This window comes from Anser cygnoides, chromosome 5 (assembly GCF_040182565.1).
Source record: "Anser cygnoides isolate HZ-2024a breed goose chromosome 5, Taihu_goose_T2T_genome, whole genome shotgun sequence".
NCBI classification, from domain to species: Eukaryota; Metazoa; Chordata; class Aves; order Anseriformes; family Anatidae; genus Anser; species Anser cygnoides.
This window is the reverse complement of record NC_089877.1, coordinates 11905888-11925524: the sequence shown is the minus strand read 5'-3', so window position 1 is coordinate 11925524 and position 19637 is coordinate 11905888. Positions and strand designations below refer to the sequence as shown.

The 19637-nt window shown below is 38.6% G+C and overlaps 1 protein-coding gene across 9 annotated transcripts in view; it reads left to right on the top strand.

Moving 5' to 3' along the window:
- Positions 1–19637, top strand: part of NAV2 (neuron navigator 2) — a 422583-nt gene that overhangs the window by 309817 nt on the left and 93129 nt on the right. For all 9 annotated transcript variants that reach the window (XM_066997396.1, XM_048050015.2, XM_048050013.2 and 6 more), the window contains 3 exons: positions 2921–3033; positions 6281–6389; positions 8156–8545. In XM_066997396.1, coding sequence (XP_066853497.1) covers positions 2921–3033; positions 6281–6389; positions 8156–8545 — 612 coding nt within the window. The remainder of the gene's footprint in view (positions 1–2920; positions 3034–6280; positions 6390–8155; positions 8546–19637) is intronic.

The window sequence follows — 19637 nt, the reverse complement described above, 5'->3', positions numbered from 1 at the left end:
AGCTAAACTCTTTGGAACATGACATTTATGTAGGAAGATTGATTTCGGACGCTCTTTCAGGGCGGTGAGGTGGCAATACAAATGCCACATCATGTAAAGGTTTATTGTTTTGAGAGAATAAATGATTTATACAGTTACACAAAAACCGTTGTCAGAGGCAGTCAGACTACAGTGTTTAAGTTCTAAAAGGGATGTGAATAACTGGTGTTTTCTGATTCTGCTAACAGTTACCGTCAGAGTGCAAACACCTTGACCAACTACTGTGCTTGCCTGTTTTTTGTACCGCGTGGATTAAGTGTATTTTATGCATCACAGCTTTAAAAGTTGTAACAACACCAACTTATTACATAGATAAACTCATTCTCTTAAGCGTGGCTAATGGTGGTGGATGGCTAACTGCCTTGTAAGCAGTAATGAGAAATTGAAAAAAATAATCTCTTAGCATAGGTAAGGCCAGGCAGAAGGTCTGCTCTTGTATGCTTGCACTAACCTTGATTTAGGTCAGCATAAGAGCAGCTGTATGGGGTGACAGCTAACCTGCATCTAGTCCAGCGTCTTCTGTGTGACAATGGCAATAGAGGACACGCTGGGAAAAGTAATAAGAAGGGAGAAAATAAAGAAGCTTTCTGAAAATATGTTCCCAAACCTGTCGGTGACAGAAGAAATTCTTCAGTCTGATATTTTTGTTTTTGACAGCTATCTCCTAGTTTCCTTTGACAACCCTTAATTCCTTCATAGGAAGAGACTGCAAGCAGTTGTTACGTTTTAGTCATCTTCATGCTGCTCATGATTTTGTAGGCCTCTATTATATCCCTCCATCCCTTAAGATGGATCTTTTCTGGCCTGCTTAGTTGCTACTTGTAGAGATGTTCATACCCTTTTGGCCATCTTTGTCACTCCTTTCTGTAATGGTTCAGTTATACTGCATGCTTTTTCCTTTTGATCTCTTGGCGGTTGTGGTGTAAGAATGGTTGGCCATGCTTTTTTTTAAAGTGAAATTAAATTTTTAAATAAGAGTGAAATGAACCTGAAAGAGAGGGATGCAAAATGATTGCTCAGACCTATGTAGGAAGGCAAAATGGGAAGAATGACCCTTGAGTCTTCTGATTCCTTAAGTGTTATCTCCATGTGTATAGAATAAAATGCCAGGTGTCTTTCTCTTATGTAGTTGCATGAAAATGAACCAGTTGGAAAAAATTACCCTAAAACTTGTATTTATATTACACGTTTTGGATTTTTCTTGCTCTCGCTTTCGTCTATATACATCACCATTAGTACTGCTTCTTTGGTTGATGGGTTCTACTAATGTCAGTTTTTTGAAATGTGTTTAGAGGTGAAAATTGCCAGTGCAGCTGTACAGTTGTAATCTAGAATTAAATATAATTTTGTGGTTACAAACTGATTGCTTTATTGTTTATCCCTCGTAATCTGCAAAAATATGTTTATGATGCTCTGGCTAGTTATGTTTATCGCTACAACATCCTATCAATAGGTAAAGTAAAAAAGCACTCTTCTTTGTGTTCATCTTAGGTAAATTGAATATGGATACGATCGTGTGAAGTGTAAAGCAGGTGCAAACTATGTGTTTTCATAATCCAAACATTCTGATAAACTTTAGGCAATATTTATTTGACCTTTTCCAAAAACAAACAAACAAACAAACAAAAAAACAGGAATGAAACTACATATTGGCACCTGGAGTAAATGCTGAGAAACTGAAAAAATAGTCTTTGCAGCATTTGAGGAAAAAAGCCTAACTGTATAATCTTGCTGGCTTTCAAAAAGAAAGAGGAAAATGAAATTATGTTGATATCAATATAGTATTCAGATGCTTTTTTTAGTAATCTGCAAAATGCAGTTGCAGGGAGGTAGTTACATCCTTGTTACTTTGTGATTCTGCCCTATGAATGGGTTGTTGAAGACTGAACCTGGGAATCCTGGCTGCTAATTGTGGAGGCCTTTGCTGTCTCAGCTAACCTCCCTGTCTCTTTATTCACAGCTATGGCGGATTTCGTAACGTGGATCTACAGCTCAGCATAAGTTGTGAGGAAGGAAAATGAGGACAAAGTGCCATAGTTGTAGTTGTACGTGGAAGTTGTAATCTCAGTTTTTCTCAGCTGTCAGTTAAGGCTGCTTTAATCTAAACTTTTCAGCTGCCAATAGACTTTTTGTTTGGTTAAGTTTTTAGCAAAAGATATGACAACTTTCTACGTTTTGCATAAGGTCAACTGAAATTAAGAATATTGCAGTAATAATTGCCTGCTGTGCCTTCTCTTTTGTACAGCACTTATCCTTTTGGCAGGAGAACTTCCAGCTGCTTGTGGATGTGGCTATAAGAGCAAAACACAGCACAACTAGTAAAATGAAATGACCCAAGATTCATTACTTAAATCTGACAACAGATTCTCACCACATCACTTTTTATTACACAACAGCCACCATGTCAGATTAAAAATTGGTGTTTGAAGTTGGTGTTACCCAGGCATTTATTTTAAAATAAAAATGAGTGTCATTACCAGTTACTGAAAAGAAATCAGCAGGAGCGTAACATGCCATCACACACTACCTGTTTTATGTTTATGTAAAACAGATTAATAGAGAGGATCAGATTAGTCATAACAAACTATGTTATTGATAATTAAAATTTATCTGGAAATCCAAGTTTCTTAGCACCGTATCTGAGGAGCTGTGAAGCCTGTGTTTGACTATGAATTTTTTATTTTTTTTACAGCTGAGTGCTTGCTGCCATTTCTAGGACATAGTTCATCATGGGACTAATGAATTATGTAAAATCAGTCTGCTGGTCTATTCTGGAGAGAGGGACAGAGTGGCTGATGGCAGGTGCAATTGTCTAGTTGCTATACTTGAGATACTTTTGATGGAGAGTGACTGCACATCTCTGTTTTGTTTTGCCATTCAGATCACAGACAGACAATGAAGGGAACGTAACAGCCGAGGCCAGCACAGGAGGGGTCAGCATGGATTCTGCTCTTTATGTCAAAACTGGACAGCCTGCTCTTGAAGACCTCTCAGGTATGTCTTGCAAGATGACTTAATAACTGTGTTCCAGTTAAATAAGAACGGGCTAAAGCAAGTTTGAAGTGGTGTAGTGGTGTGTCCCCTATATTTTTTGAAATCATTTGGCATTCTGGGTGCTTAATGTCTTCTGGGACATGTGCAGCACTGTTTAGGATTAAGCTATAAATGAAGACCTTTAATATTCACAAATAAACAAGCTTTTTTTTTTTTTTAAGCTTTTGCTTCAGTGCTTACAGAAGACATTAAGTTAATTTTCTTGATTTTTGATTTCTTTATAGATTTTGAGGAATCTTGACATTCACTCACATGAATCTGATCAATTCCAAAAGTGATGTTTGCAGCAATAAGAGACCAAAATCCAACTTCAGTTTACTGTGTCTAGCATGCGCAAATTGATTGTGATTAGAATACTAGCAAACATATAGAATAATTACAATGTAGCAATCAAAGTTAGAAAGTATTTTGTACGCTTATCTAGAATTACTGCTACTGTAGGAAGTATATGATAATTAGGAGTAATTTTTAAGCTTACCCATGATAACAAAGCAATTTTTAACAACCGTCTTCTATTACGAGTCTAAAATGTATTTTTAAGTCATCAATAGAACGACTTTAAAAGTCATCAAAGTCTCATCAATAGAATATCCCCAATTTTTTCATCTAGTTAGTCTTGATGTCCTCCAGTTTAATGTGAGTTTTGAAACTGTTTATCCTGCTTGGAAAGTCATGTGGCTGTAAGTTTCACAACTGGATTAATTGCATATTGCATTACATATTCTGTCAGCACCATGTTTATACCTGTGTATGCATGTGTTGATGGCAAAGGCGAGAAGCAGAGTCATTGGTGAGGAAAATGGCTGCAGGAAAGCATCAATGAATGTATCTGTTTTATATATAGGTGTATTAAAAAATAAATAAATAAATGGCACAAGGGATAAAATCCTTGAGAACACGGTGTCCAGCTTCTTAGGCTTTTTCAGTATTACCTTTTAATCATTGTATTGCCTAGCCTAAGTCTATTTCACCCTGTAAACTGGGAAATGTTTATAGATCACAGAAGGTCTTTAGTCTTTGATGACAGATGTTATGTAAACACATGCTATTATTCAAGTAGAATATGTAAGTTAGGGATCCAAAAATGAAAGATGACATGACAACCCCAAGCAATGGAGATGCAAAAACCAGCTGTGTGTAGCCAAACTCCACAGACAGCAGCAGTCAATAAAGGAGTCTTAAGGGAAAATGAGCAAGCAAAACAAAATGGTCTCACAACCCAAATAAATAAGAAGAAATAAGTAACAGATTTCTTCTTGCCCTGTATAGAAGCTATTGGTACTTTGAATTTAAAAGCATATATAAAACAAAAGAGTACAGGTAGGGAAAACTGGAAGCTGAATAGTTTAAGGATGTTCCCTATTTATGAAGAGCTAAGTGATTTGATAATAAAGTTTTAGTGACACTATCCGATGTCTGTCTATAATTTAAGTAATTGAACATCATTTAAGTTAAAAATTAGTATCAATTTAGATGAGTGATCTCAGTAGAAATTAATTTACCTGCACTGAGTCTCATGTATGTTCTCTTAAGAAGTCACTTACTCTGTCTTTTTATCTATGAGAGAAATGATCTGTAAAAGAGCACCCTGACCTTTGCTAGGCTAAAGGCCTATAAATATTTTATGTTCTTCACTGCAATGATTTGTAGATCCATGAGTGTAGAAAATGTTTTCTGTTCAGAGACCCGGTGGCTAAAGGAATCTGTCTTGTTAGATGGCTATTTCCAATCCAGCCAGATCATAATTATTTGATCATTTGGCCTAAGTGGAATTTATTGTTAGGTTATTTCCTAGGGAGCAGAGGCCCATAAAAATGCTCACATGGACGCTAACTGAGCCATTTTTGTTTGTCTCAGAAAGGCTGGTGAGTATATAAGCATAAAAATCTATCTTCCCTCCCTTGATAGTTCCTTGTAGTCAGGACTCCAACACCTTGGTAACTGATTTGTGCTACGCTGCTCTGCAAGTAGGACTATGTGACTTGGTCTTTCCAATCCAGCATCGTTCAGCAATGTGAAGTTTAAAGCAAAGAATGTGGGAAGCTCCAATGGCAGAAAGTTAAAAGCTAATTTATCTGTTCCTTAACACTTCTGATTTGTGTAATACGTACATGGCCATGTAAATTAACTATTATATGGATTAACAGTATCCTGGCAGCTTAAAAATGCATTACTTGTGCAGAGATGGCTAATACAAAGTGTAAAAACTTTTAAATTTGCAGTAGTATTTCCTGTAGTCATGAGCTACAAACCCTTTAGAATGAAATCATTCCCTTCTATGACCACCAAAAATTTTCTGATGGCTTTCTGGAGGTTTTCTGTTTCAGCATTCAGCTTACAAAGACTATGTTGGCACTACTAGAAATCAAATGTCACTTCTCTTCAACCTCTTAGAAGATTTAACTACATAAAGCTCATCTGAGTTAGCAACCAAAGCATTTCTTAATTGAGAGCTGAGAGCAAATAAATAAAATAAATTATGCTGAGACACTAGGAGGATTTTTTCATGTGTATAAACTCTTATTTTGGAGTTAAAGAACAGGACAAAAATATGTTTTAGAACAAGTTATTTGAAGAACATAGTTCCTAAATGCCAAGGAAAGTAAAACTCATCCCCCAGCGTTGTGTCATGTAACCCATTTATGTAATGATAACTCTGTTGTGATGAGGACAAGCAAAATCTTTAGCTTTCTAACCCAAAAAGTCACTCAGCATGGAGCACACAGTCAACAGAATTTAGGTCACTGAAAAGCTGTTGCTGTAGAATGAGAAGTATTTGGAATGGGAAAAAGTTGTTCTAGTGAAAATACAGCATTGGAGAATCTGGCTGTGTCAGTTTAATGGTAACCATGTCAATGCATGAGATGGAAATGATGATATTGATGGAGTACATTTTCTAATGAGGTTGAAACTTAACCAGGATTTAAATTGGGTCATATGGGGAAATGACAGTGCAGAAACATCTGGTGCAAAGGAAGCCTGTGAAGTCAAGTTAACAACACAGAACTGATTCTGACCATCTGCGTCAATGGCACTGCCTGCTGTAGGTGAATGGTATCTGTACTGTAACCAGTTTAGAGCGTTACATGTCAGAAAAATGTATTTGAGACAGATTCAGGCAAAGGTAACAGTTCGGTTTTGTGCTGTTTCCTACTTCGTCCTTTCTAATGGCTTATTTTTCCTTTAGGAGAGGATCCAGAAACTCGACGATTACGAACTGTGAAAAACATTGCCGATCTTCGACAGAACTTAGAGGAAACAATGTCCAGTTTACGGGGAACCCAGGTCACTCACAGGTAATAGCATACCTTTACTTATAAGAAAATGCAAATCATTGTGTCCTGTGCATCTCTTAGATCTAGCCAAGTTGCATCCTTGAAAAATGATTAACACTGACAGTGGAAGATACTGATCTTTTACTTGACCTTTAAAGCACGGATTTTGAACTGTATTCACTGTTCACGGATTATCAGCTTTAGGATAAGGAACTGATGGTGGCAGGTTGTATGTAAAAGCAAAGGTGGAGAATAAGCAGTGCTAGTTAAATGCCTTAGGTGATGTTTGAACATAGGTTACTGTTTAAAATGTTTCTTCATCTTATCCTTGAACAACTTCAACGCATCACACCCCTTTGCCCCAGTGTGTAATGTTTTGTTTAAACAAGCAGGTGAACTGTGCCTGACCCACTTGAAAAAGTGCATAACTTGAATTCCTGACCAATCTTTGGACAAACAATTTTTCTGATATTATTAGTCATCCATGTATATAACTTCCTTTTTTTTAAACAATGTTTAGAAATCTCCATCAATATTTAAAATATGTTTTAAATAAACAAAGATTGTTAATACATTTAAACATTCTGTGACTTGAATCTTTTCAGTGTTGAGCTGAAGTCTTGGAACAGTAAGATGCTGGCTCCTAATGAGGTCAGGGTCCTTCCTACGCAGTACTTGGTGCCTTATGGACTTGAGCCCTGCCTGAGTTCATTGGATGAACACTTTGTGCTTTGGCTTTGCATCTAAAATTGAGCCGGAGCTTGCAAAGATAAACTCCCAATATATCTATTTTTCTTTTCATTTTTTAATGAATGTGATAACTCATTATGATTTAATTACTATAACCATAGGGTACTTAGGTTTTTGCAGTGTTTACTTAACACTATATTGGAAATAGCGTAATGTTACTTATTTTAAAAATATCCACGGTAATAATAATAAAAATGTAATGCTGTGTTAGTTGAGCAGGAAAGAAAAAGTGGAGTTCATGTGAGTAGGAGAAGTTGCAGCTATGGATTAGGAAAAAGGCATGTAGACCACAGTAGTATTACTCTTCAAAGGCATGCAATATACTTGCTCAGACGTGCAGAACAGAAGATTTAATATAGTGATGCTTGTCAAAAACTGTATTTGTAGACTGATCTGAAATGCTTTCATAACCAGAGTTCTGTGTAAACATTATCAATATTCAGAAAAATGTATTCAGTTCACTAATACATAAAATATACTTTGAAAAATAAATTAGTCTTGCTTTTCTTCTTATTTCTTCATTTAGCCATTTCCTCAGTGTAGATATAACTCTTATCTTGATGCTGGATGCATCCCCAGAGTATTAGGACTTTGTCATGAATACACTCAAAAAAAGAAAATGTATCAGAAAAATAGTACGTGAGTTGGTGTTCCTTTAGTCAGCTTAATATCATACTCCCTTGCCTAGACTGGCAAAACCATGGTAAAATAGAGTTATATGTGATTGAAGGTGAAAAAATTACACTTGGAAACTATGGATAATGCATTAAAAAATTCCTTCTTAAGTCTTCTGTCATATACTTTGAACACTAGGTGGCCAAGGTGCAAAATTAGTATTATTTAAGAATGGTGTTGGAGGAATGGACCAATCTCTCAAAACTTTGTAGCAAGTGAATTCTGTTCATGCTGTTACTTATTTGCAATTTAGCAAGTGTTCAGTCCATAGCATCCTGCAATTTTTGTGTAACATCACCTGAAGGTTCATGCTCCATAGACCACTCCATATTTAATTACATGATTTTATTTGTTTGTTTTAGCACGTTGGAAACTACATTTGACACCAATGTCACTACCGAGATAAGTGGTCGCAGCATTCTCAGCTTGACAGGACGACCGACCCCCTTATCGTGGAGACTGGGGCAGTCCAGCCCCCGCCTGCAGGCAGGTGATGCTCCATCAATGGGAAACGGGTATCCTCCGAGAGGGAACGCCAGCCGCTTCATTAACACGGAGTCTGGACGTTACATGTATTCAGCACCTTTGCGGAGACAGCTAGCGTCCCGCGGTAGTAATGTCTGCCATGTGGACATCTCAGACAAGGGAAGTGACGAAATAGATCTGGAAGGCATCACCATGGATGCCACCGGCTATATGAGCGATGGAGATGTTCTGGGCAAGAATATCAGGACTGACGACATCACAAGTGGGTGAGTGCCTTTACTTCTGTTCTTAAGTACTATACTCTATGTGATTTTTGCGTTGTGTTAAATGAGACTGTGTTCCCTGTGACTATTTGAAAAATAAATAAATAAAACAACCACAAAGATGGATTTAATAAGCATTTAGAGGGACAGCTCATTACCACAGTTAATTTAGTCAGTGCAATCTAAGCACACGATTTAAGTGTATGTTTAATATATATATATATATATATATTTCTATATATAAATATGTGCACATCAATAAATGTTTTCCTGAACCAGGGTCATTGTGCCAAGTCCAACACATGTTGCAATGCTGATTTACACCCACAAGATGGAGAGAGTGAGGCATTTTTTTCAGTCTTACTGAATCCTTTTGCTATCGGAACATTTAAGGAGAAAGTTCATGTGAATGAAATGAGTTACACCTCGCTGTGTAGGGTAAAATAGTAGGGTAAAAAAAAAATAGTACATGCAAAATAGTCTAAAGAGCAAGTGAATGTGCAGAAGTATGAACTGATAGAAAATTATTATCAAGGTTTTACGACAACATTTAACCTTTGCTTTGACTGGAAAAAAAAGCATTTGTTCTTTGGTTCAAACTCGGTATTCAATTAATTCTGGGAAGTTAGCTATTATTTTCTAGCTATTATTTCTTAGGTTAAATACAGCATTACACTAATGTTAAAAATGATCTTTGAGATGTAGATTGCATATTTACTTTTGTGGTAGCCTTTTCCCTCTCTAGCCACCTTGCATCCTTTGCTGTTCTTTTTCATAAGTGCCACTGATTGTTGCATTGGCTTATTTGGAAGATTTAGTGTCTCATCTTGAAACAGGAAGCTGGAATCCAGCTGCTTCATTGTCACTAACTTAACTGGGAAGCAACCAGAAACCTGCCTGCATTCTGTCTTTTCTGAATCTTTAGATATTTTCAAATTGAAAAGTCAGATTTTATTTTTAGTTCTTATTTCAAGAAGCATATAGTACAGAAGCCAGTGCAAAAGAAAAAAATAAATACAATTCTATTTCACTGCTGCTTGAACTGTTACTACATTAATAATGTATTGTATAGCTAAAATGGTTTGTTTTTATAAAATAAATCAACCTGAGTTTTGTAATGTTTATTGTAGTAACAGTGATTGCTTTTCCTCTGGCACATGAGTTTTATTCAAACTTGTGGCTGTAATTTCGGTCTCAAAGTGAAAATAAATTCTGAGTAGCTGCATGGTTTCTGTAAAACACCAAGGATGAACTAAGAAGTGTCCCTGGAAGAACTGTGTCATCTCAGGCATCCGCTGTTCATATGCTAGAGGAGCCCCAGTCAAGAATGACACTTCAGTCAGCATATAAAGCTCACATTCCAGGTTGAGGGAAAGGGAATAATAAGAATAAATAATAAGAATAAAAAGAACAATAATAGTGAATGATATTTACAGAGAAATATGCGACTTCACTCATCTCTGTGTATGATTTCCTTTTCTGTGTCTACTTGGTCATTCTGTAGAGTATAAAATGGAAGTCTACAAAGTCTGCAAATACAAGAATGGTTTAGATTCATGGTTTAAGGGACTCATAATAAAATGTTTCTGCCAGTTAGTACCTCTGTCACTGAAGCAATGTATTAAAGCAGGGAGTTAAATGCCAACAGTTGGTGAATATAAAATTTAGCAGAACAGTTGTGCTCAAAAGCAGCTCACCCCTTGCTTTAAACATTAGAACATCTTTAACTGATAGAGAAAGAATATGAAGCAGAGTACTGGACTCCTATTTCCCACTAATTTTTGAAGAGGGTAGATAATTTTCCAGTTTTGACTTATATAAGTAGCCACAGATTGATAAATGATAACCTCAATGTAAAGTTCTCAGGACAAGAATGGCTATGTGTATAAATACCTTTTTCTGTTCCGTAGCTGTTGCCTTTAGCTACAAAAGCCTATGCTGCTAAATAATCTGGGTTAGTTTATTTATTTATAGACCATTACTGTAATTACTGACTAAGTTCCAAGGGCAAAATCTGTATTACAGGTCAATCCATAGTCGAAAAGACTCAGCTTCATTTTCAGATTGCCAGTAGTGCTTGAAGTTTGGGCAGTTTGGAGAGCTGCTCATTGCTGCAGTGGTGAGCATTTAAAGGGAACGTTCCTAAAAGCAGCCTCACAACGCTGGGGTTAAATTGTCTGTGGAGAGTAATCGTATGTGCAGATTTCTTGACAAGGGACTATTGCAGGATTGAATTGCAATAACAGCGTTGTATATAATCCCCAAATCAATTGAAAGAGATAAACTTTCTGTCTAAAAGATGAGGGTGTTACCTTTGGTAAATCTCACTGACACCTAATAATGCTGAATTATGCAGTATAAATAGATGTTTTCGTAGCCTGTTTCATGAGTTATCTTCAGGTTATCCACAGTAATAAAAATAGGGTAGCACTGTGTCTTTGTGGGAGAGGAAAAATACATCACTTAAAAATCAGAGAGGTTGCTTGTGAAGAAAGCATCAGTGTGACTTGCTGTGGAATGAATCTCTGAGATCAGTGTTAGGGTGAACATGTCCAATATTTTCAGAAGCTGAGTTACAGTATGCAGAAAACAGCACAAGAGGGCATTTATATCATGAATAGCTCTTTATTAGCTGGTATATGTTTCACTTTGTCATTTTCAGAATTGCTTCAGTGCTGTAGTCTGAAAACCTTGGATCTGTGTTTTCATTGGCAAACTGATAGGGAAGGAAGCCAAAATATTTGTTACAGCCAAAATAAATCCAATAGCCAAGATAAACTATTTTAGCCCTGTAATCCTGATGCTTTCTCTGAAATGTACTGGGTCATGGGAAGTTTCATTTGGCCTCCTTTAGTAAGTCTGCTCAAGCAGAGCTCTGGCATACATTAGGATTGATTTCATAGGGTTCGAAAGAGTATCTTTTCCAAACAGGCAGAAAATCTCTCTTAAAACTAAGAAGGTCTTTAGGTGGTGGATCAAAGGTAAGACGCGGTCCTTATTTAGAAGCTAAAACATGGACAGAATGGCAAAGCAACAGGACTAGGATTTGTGCAATGAGGGAAGTAAGCATACACCTTGCATCTCAGGGGCTTCGTAGCCTCATCAGAAAGGGAAAGCACAAAGCCCAGAACTGTTTCACCTGCCCACTTCAGATAGTTAAGCACTCATTCCAGGTGGGGAGTTTAACTCAGTCCTTTCTGGGGGGTTGGTTTGGAAGGTTTTGTCCGCTGCAGTCTCCCTGTAGCTACTTACATACGTGTTCGTTCTGTCTTTTTGTTTCCCCTCTGTTGTCTCTAATGAGATACTGAGTTCATTTCCTTTTTATCTGTCCTTGGAATGGAACAACAGAGCTGCTGGTCAGAAAGGCCTCTTAAAATTGTTTTCTTTTAATTTAATTAATCCTCTGACCTTGCTTTCTTTACCCTAAAGTGCAGATTTCTCTGCAGTATTAACAGAGTGGATATATTGATTATTGCTTGTCACACACTTTCTCAGGAAATGGCTTGTGGTTGGCAAACAGCACTTGTCAAAACAATTATTTACGGAAATGTCGTTTCCAGAAAAACGTAGATGTGTTGGTTTGACAGCCCGAGCGCCCTAGAGCCCCCGCGCTTGGAGGCAGAGGGGACGTGAGCAGTCCTGCACGTGTACCGTGCGTCTGCTGGCCTGGCCGGGCCCCGTGGCTGGACGCAGCACCTGCCTCGGGGAAGGCCTCGCTGCTGCCTCGCGGGGAGCCGAGCCTCCGAGGGGCAAAAGAGCAGCTGCTAACAGGACGTTGGAGGTACGTGGCACGAAGCTGCGGTCTGGAGGATGAGGGAGGCCTCAAGTCTGGTTCAGTTTTCTGAAAAATAGACACGTCAGGTTTATCTGATTCAGCTGCTGAGGCTGGTGCACAGACCATTTAAAATAACTCTTTTGAGTGTGTCTCACTTAGAGATGTTACTTAGTGGCTCTGATTCCTCACTTACTAAGCCTAGCAATGAACTGTTCCTTCGGCTATTAGCTGAGGACAGAAGGACTCAGCCTGCACACGATGCTAAGGGGCCCTATGATGAAATTCTCCTTGCCCTGACCTCCCTCAGGTGCAGCTGCTGTTGTGGGTGACAGAACATTGTGGCCCAGCCTTTTTACCATTTCATTAATCTCCCCATTTGTTTGATGCTTTGGGGCTGATACGTTCCCATTACAGACCCCTGTTTCCACAACCGCATAATGTGTTTGTGTGCATGATGCTCATGGGATTTTCATTCCTTCTTGTTTATTCAAGCCTTTACTCTCCACAGGGATCTTTCTGCAAGCACTACAAGCAAATGAACTTGGAATATAGATGAAGGGAAACTAAAAGGGAGAGCAGGCCGCTGTAGGGTGGCTTTACCTCACAAAAGCTGAGCTAGAAATCATCTTGGTGGTTCAGAGGCCTGTCTGCTCTAGAGTGACATGGGCCAAAATCATCACTGAAACAGTTCTGTAAAATTCAGAGGCTGTATTTTAGTAGTTGTATCCATTAGGAAGCAACAAAGAGTTCAATATGAAGAGCGGAAATTGAGGATTGATTTCACCAAATGTTGAATAATGTGTTGGATATTTGCAGGAATCTTGTGCCTCAGTTGCTTGATATTATATTATGTGTCGGTCACATGGTGATAACATGTTTTTCAGATGCCAGGCTCATGTGGCGTAACAGATCTTTGCTTGGATTTAAGGTTTTAGAAGAAAGGACTATGCATTTTGCTGCTAATGAAATTTGCTGTTGGTAGCAGTAGTTAAGAGAAACCATTTCCTCCTAAGCTCTCTGCAGCAGAAGTGGTTGTTGCTGAAGGTAACGCGTGGCTAGCTGGAAGTCCAGAGTGGCTGAGCAAGAACTTGTTCACCTGGTACATCGATTGAACGTTAGCTGTGGTCTTTTCCGACCTTTGCCACTGTGGTTACCTCTGTGTTTTTTCTGTATGCTTTGAGTTGCTGTGGGTCACTTACTTTACTGTCCGCTGCACTTGAAACAGCATGATTTTAGTGGTAAGGTTTCATCTTGGTATGGTTACTAGGCAAAGCTGCACATGCAGTCCTTACGGCTATAGCACTTAAACACCACCGAGAACTGTTAGGAGGCTTATTGCATCTTCTTTCTCCCTTTGAGCAGAGCACTTATTTGAACTGCCTTCTGTCTTACTAGAACTGGCTTCTTATATTCTTTTGACATTGCAGAATAGTAGCTTTATATGGTAAATGGATAATTAGCACAACTAATAAGGAAGTCAGCCTAGCAAAGTCAAAGTTGTGACTTCCATGAAATGGTATTCGGGGAGTCGTGATTTCTGAATTCATAGTAAACTATGTTGAAATTGGTTCAGAGGATTTAGGCTTTAAAGTCATAGATGTCCTGGTGCTATGAGAATGAAAAGAAAAAACTGGCAGTGTTTAAATCAAAGTAAGTCTTTTCCTAAGAACTGTATTGAAAGATTTTTAGAGCAGGCACGGCCAGAATATTAAAAAAATATATTTTTTTAAATATCATTAATATTGTATAATATTTTCAAAATATTCTTAAATATTGCACTCAATTCAGGAATAGTTCTGGTGTTAGTTTGAATTAAACTGTCAACAAAACAGTGTTTAATCATCACAAACGATATCTCAGATAACATGTCCTCAAAACACTTGTCTTGCAATTTAGGATTCAGCATAGGAAGACATAATAGGCCTGTAAAGTCATAACCTTAGAGATCAGCTGGAATCAAGCATTTTATTTGGTACACTGCTAAAAATATGAGTAACTCGGTTGGAAAGCAGAAGACAGTGCTTATAGCCATCAGGAGCGAGGGTGTCTTAACCGGTGATAATCAGTTTTCTCCTTCAACACCCCCCCCCCCCCCCCCCCCCCCCCGATTGCCACACAGTACTGTATGATGCTCGGGCCATGTTGGGTCGTATATAATACTCATTGTTTGTGGTGTGTGGTATTTGTTGCTTCTTCGTACATGCTGTCCTAATGTTAATGAGTACCCAAGTACCTGTTATAGCAATTAACCCACGCTGTGTTTGTTTCTGTAATAAACATCTCCGTCGTGTTTGAACTGCTGCTTTGGAGGCAACAGGTTTTTATAATTTGAGCAAAAGGACAGCTTCTAGAGGACAAAATCCGGTCGGACTCTGGGTCAAGCCAGCAGAGGGAGATGCGCGCATATGCACTTGGCCGATGCACGTCTTCTGGCGGGAGGAGGCAGAGCACTTGGGAGGCACTGGGGGCCGCCTCCTGCGCTCCCCAATCTCTGCTGAGAGTCTGGGAAGCAGCAGAATAGCTCCCTCGTTATTTTTCTTTGACCACAACTAGCTCCCTCCCCTAACAAAATTAAAGAGGATGATGGGGAATGGATCCCTTAATCTGTCACTCATTTCTATGTTTTCCACCGAAATCCTAAAATCCTTTAAAGGATTTAGGCATTTAAGTGAAAACCGGCATATGCAAAGCCACATACAGCAGCTGCCTGGTTCTGGCGTAACTTCGACTTGCTCCACGCTGGCAGGCTGTGCTCAGTAGGTAGGATCGTTGTCCCAGCTTAAAAAATGGATTTCCATCCCCCTATTTCATCCAGACTGCTATTTGCACACCTGAAAGAACAGCCCTATTGGGAGTTTTCCAGTCGTGTCTACCTTATTTCGACAGGCTTAGGCCCTCGTGTCATGCAATTAGGTATGTTTTGTTTTCTAAATGTGGCTCTAAGAGGAAGCAAACTTAACTGGGCAAAGGCACTGAAGCAGAAGTGAAAAGTTGCCATCTCTGATCTACTCTCCCAACATGGGTTGTTCATTTCATTTTCATGAATTGCTGGGTAAATTTTAGAAATTGTCTGGGAACTGGAACCCCAGGACTTAGTCCTTCCTCCTTCCAAATGCTGTAATGGCTGTGCTGACGTGCTGTCCTTTATATGGGTGAACCTTGCAGCGGAGGGAACTATTTGGGTTTCACTGCCCTGGCTGTAGTAAGGTGGATGGCTGATGCCCTTTTTACATCCTCTGGAAAGTGTTTAGTCTCATGTTAGTGTTATGTTAGTCAAGTGGTCAGAAGAATTGTTCTCTGAGATGAGTAATGTGCAGTTCATTCTCAGGCCTTACCTCGCTTGTCTGCAATCACCTCATACAGACAAGGGAGGTAAGTCCTGCATCCAACAAAAGGTGTGGAGAAGGATGTAAAATACATTGCAGCAGGAGAGCAGTGCTGTCTTCTTTCGAACAATATTGCATGGACTTTCCATTAAGAATTGATTCCAGGCCTGAACCCTAAAAAGATGGAGGTACCAGCCTTGTAGTCATAATTTGGTTTGTTAAGTTCTACAGAGAGGTGGGAATTCAGACACACATAACGTACTTGTGCTCACTGTGTAGTTTTTTTGTGAATTACTCTTTGGAGCTGCTCACTCTTAGCCTGGATATCCTAGATACGGTTTTGTGCTAGAGAGGCCTACAGGTAGGCCCTAGGTTTAACATCCGCTATGGCCTAACTCCAGCACGCAGGCAATGCTCGCAACTCTGAATCGTGACCTCATAGTCACACAATTTAGGATTAACTTGATGGCCTCACCAGACTGAAATGAATCTGCTAGGAATTAGACATATGTTTTAGGAAAAATGTGGGAAACAACAATAAATGCAGTTAAACAAGATTGCATCTTAAGATAATTAAGCTTTCATTGGTCATTACGAGGGCAAATTTTTTTCTAATCCTAATGAAGTCCTAAGGCTCTAATCAAGCCCTAATGTATCTTAGCAAAGTCATCAGACTCACTGCTGAAATTCCTCTGTGAAGTGTGGGAAGGATCTGTCCTAGTGAATTTTCTCAGTTCTTGCTATCTTCTTAAACATATTTTAATTATCTGGACTCTTTGAAACCTGCTTTTGGAACTGTTAATAATTAATATTGGCATTTGAAGTTTCTCATGACCGTAGCCAAGAGTTTTCCTTCAAGATACACTGCTCCATTCATTTCTGAAGAGCCATTCACCTCCAAGGTAGATGAAGAGGCATAAGTAAAGGTTTAACCCGCCCTTTGTTCCCATAAACAGCCTACAGAAAGGGGGAGAAATTGAAGTGAGAAAGGAGAACATAAAATTAAGTAAGTAGAATATGTGTATTATACTTCATGTAATATAAAACACTTATCAATCTAATATATATATAATCAATATAATCTTAGTCTACTAACTCTACCTGTTGAAAGTCTAGTTACCTTAAATTCATGCTTCTCAGTAACTAACCTGGGTGGGCTGACTTGGATTTGTGAGTTTGAAAAGTGATGGTGGTTGAGTCAGTGTTGGAAATGTACTCTAGAAGAGTCTCCTCTGAAACAGGAATGAATGCAGTGATGTGGAAGATGCTTTCTTTGTCTAATGCTCTTCTCTCACATACTGACATCTTCTGTTAAACTACATCTGCCTAAGATTGTTAATTCCACAGGGAACAAATTTGTTCGGAAGCTTAATAAGAAGCCAGTGTCCTGGAGGGAACAGATGTGGGGTCATATATGAGATTTGACCTATAGTGGCAGCAACCGTTGAAGTCCCTAACAGGCTATGCTGTGCCTAGAATTCCTTCTCTTTGCAAGTGGAAGTTTTATAGTTAACAGCCCTGCAGATTTCTTATAAGGGAGACCTGGCTGAAAAGACACGGAGAAATAAGTTTAGCCCTGGGCAGCAGTGACCAAAAGTTGTTACAGGATGGCTGCTGAGTGACTTATACACCAGGCAGTCTTAATACATCCCAAAATAGAAAAGTATTGATTTCACAGAGAATCTGCTTCTTTTGGTAGATATTTTTTTCCCCAGAAAAAGGTCTGAGGATTAAATAGATGAATTTCTTTTGCTTCTGGACTAGCCGAGACAGCATGATTAAGTAGCTACCGTTCATGTTACTAGTGCTTTACAGTTGGGATGTTTCTCCAAGTAAGCTAGGAAGCTAAAACATATTTACTGAGTTTTGCACAAACTCATTTCTCTTTACTTGTTACAGAAGCAGGTGTCTCCCTCTTCCCAGCAGTTTTGATGATTTTTGAGACTACAATTCATTTGCTGTTTTTTTCTGGTTTTAGATTGTTTGGGTTTAAGCATCTTCAAAATAACTAATAATTTATTCATTAGTTTGTTAGTTGCAAATAGTGATGATTAGTAGAAGTCTATAAATTTATAACTTGCACACTGCCTTAAATATGAAGGGAAATATTAAAATCAGTGAGCGTTACATTTGTGCTTCTATGAACCTGGAAGGTAATATTTGGATCAAATGTTAGGGATTTGGGCTTTGTATTAGCAGTACCAAGCTGAAAGCTCAGGACCTTGTCCTACCACTGAATGCCTTTATTGAAATTCACATGGATCAAAAAATGGAATTTAAACCAGACACATAGCCTGGGCTTGTAGACAGGTATATATTTACCCCTTTGGCTAGGAAGATAAAGAACTGCGCTGACGATGGGCATCATAGCGGAGAGTGGCTAAGCAAGACTAATGGATGGAAGGGACTGGGGGATGAAAACACAGGGGCAAGAAAGACCACACGGTCTAATTCCAAAGTCATGACGGAAAATGCAAACCACACTCATAATAATCTGAACGCTTGGGGTTGCCATCATCCTGCAGTTAGGCTAACATTTATTTTTAAGAGGAAAGGTAGGAGCACCTGGACTTCGAGGCTCAGCTTCAGTTTTGGGATGTGTTGCGTCTCTCCTGCTTGAGGGTTCAACATTATGGAGCTAGATTGATGCTGAGCTTGGTCAGGTTAGGCTTGCCCAGTCTGTTGTGTGCCGCTGACTTTCTGGCTGCTCCTTCTCTTCCTAATACTTAAGAATGCCTGTCCTTTGGCTATCTAATTGCAAAATTGGAAAATTCATATTCATATGTTAGAGTGAAATGAATATATATGAAGTGGTAGAGTTGTCAGACCATAAAAGTAAGTGTGCTGTTGGCTGTCTATATACCTGGGTGAGTGCAGAGAGAAATCAAGTGACTCAGACCGCTAGATTTTACTGATCCCTGGAATAACCTGTTCCTGTTTCCTGTACATGCCTTTCAGGAATGGGAAATAAATCACTTCAGTATCAGAAGTAACCTAAAAATATTGCACTTGGAAAGACTTACTATGGCATTCAAAATTTCAGAGGCACTGAAAGAGAGTATTTGGCTAAAGAAAAGAGAAGTTGAAAGGTTCAGGTTGTCCAGGGGACTCCACAGCAAATTATTTTATTCTTGTAATATTGGGCAGGAAGCCACTTTCTTAAGGAAAAAAGTGTCACCTAGAAAGTGTGATACAAGTTCCAGTTGTGTTAGAAGTGCATAATACTGCTCTTGTTTAACTTGAGTCTTTCCGTAGTAAAAGAGGGAAGTTGGGTTAATTTTGTTTCCTCGCTGATTAAGAGTAGAAGTGTGAAGATGAGTCTTAATTTCTGAAAAGATTAGAAATTCCTTATAACCAATGTTATTACTGTCTCATTCATTGTCCATTCATTAAATGGGAGTATATTTGACTTCAGTTAAAGGCAGTCATCCCCACTGTCTGCTGGTACCATCCCTAAAAGATCCGAGCTATTAACTATATTTAAACATTTACCAACTGTCTAAAAGTCACGGAATTAGGATATTATACTTTTTCCTAGATCCTGTATTTAAACTTTTCATTCTTTTGGAGTAGGTAGAAAAATACTTCAGAGTGCTTGGTTTTGAAATAAGTGTGCTTTGCACATTCCTTAAAATTGGTGAAACTAACAAGGCATTTAGTACGAATTTGACATGTTTTTTAATAAGAAAAGTCAAATAAATGAAACCTAATTGATAATTGGCCTCATGCAATTGTTTGGACTGGAATGGATCACTGCATAGGAGATGAAGCTATTTTAAGGAAAACGTTATCTGTATTCTGGATCATTCTGAAGGATTTGCTAATGGTGTTGAAGGCCATGTGAAACTGGAAAATAAACTCTCAAAATTTAGGTATGCCCCCAGCTCACAGTGATTTTGTCAGAGATGAATTCTGACACAGTCCTAGCACTGACCACTCCTGCAGGCTAAAGAAAGATTGTGTAGTGAGGGCTACGTGTGATGTCGGTCCAAAT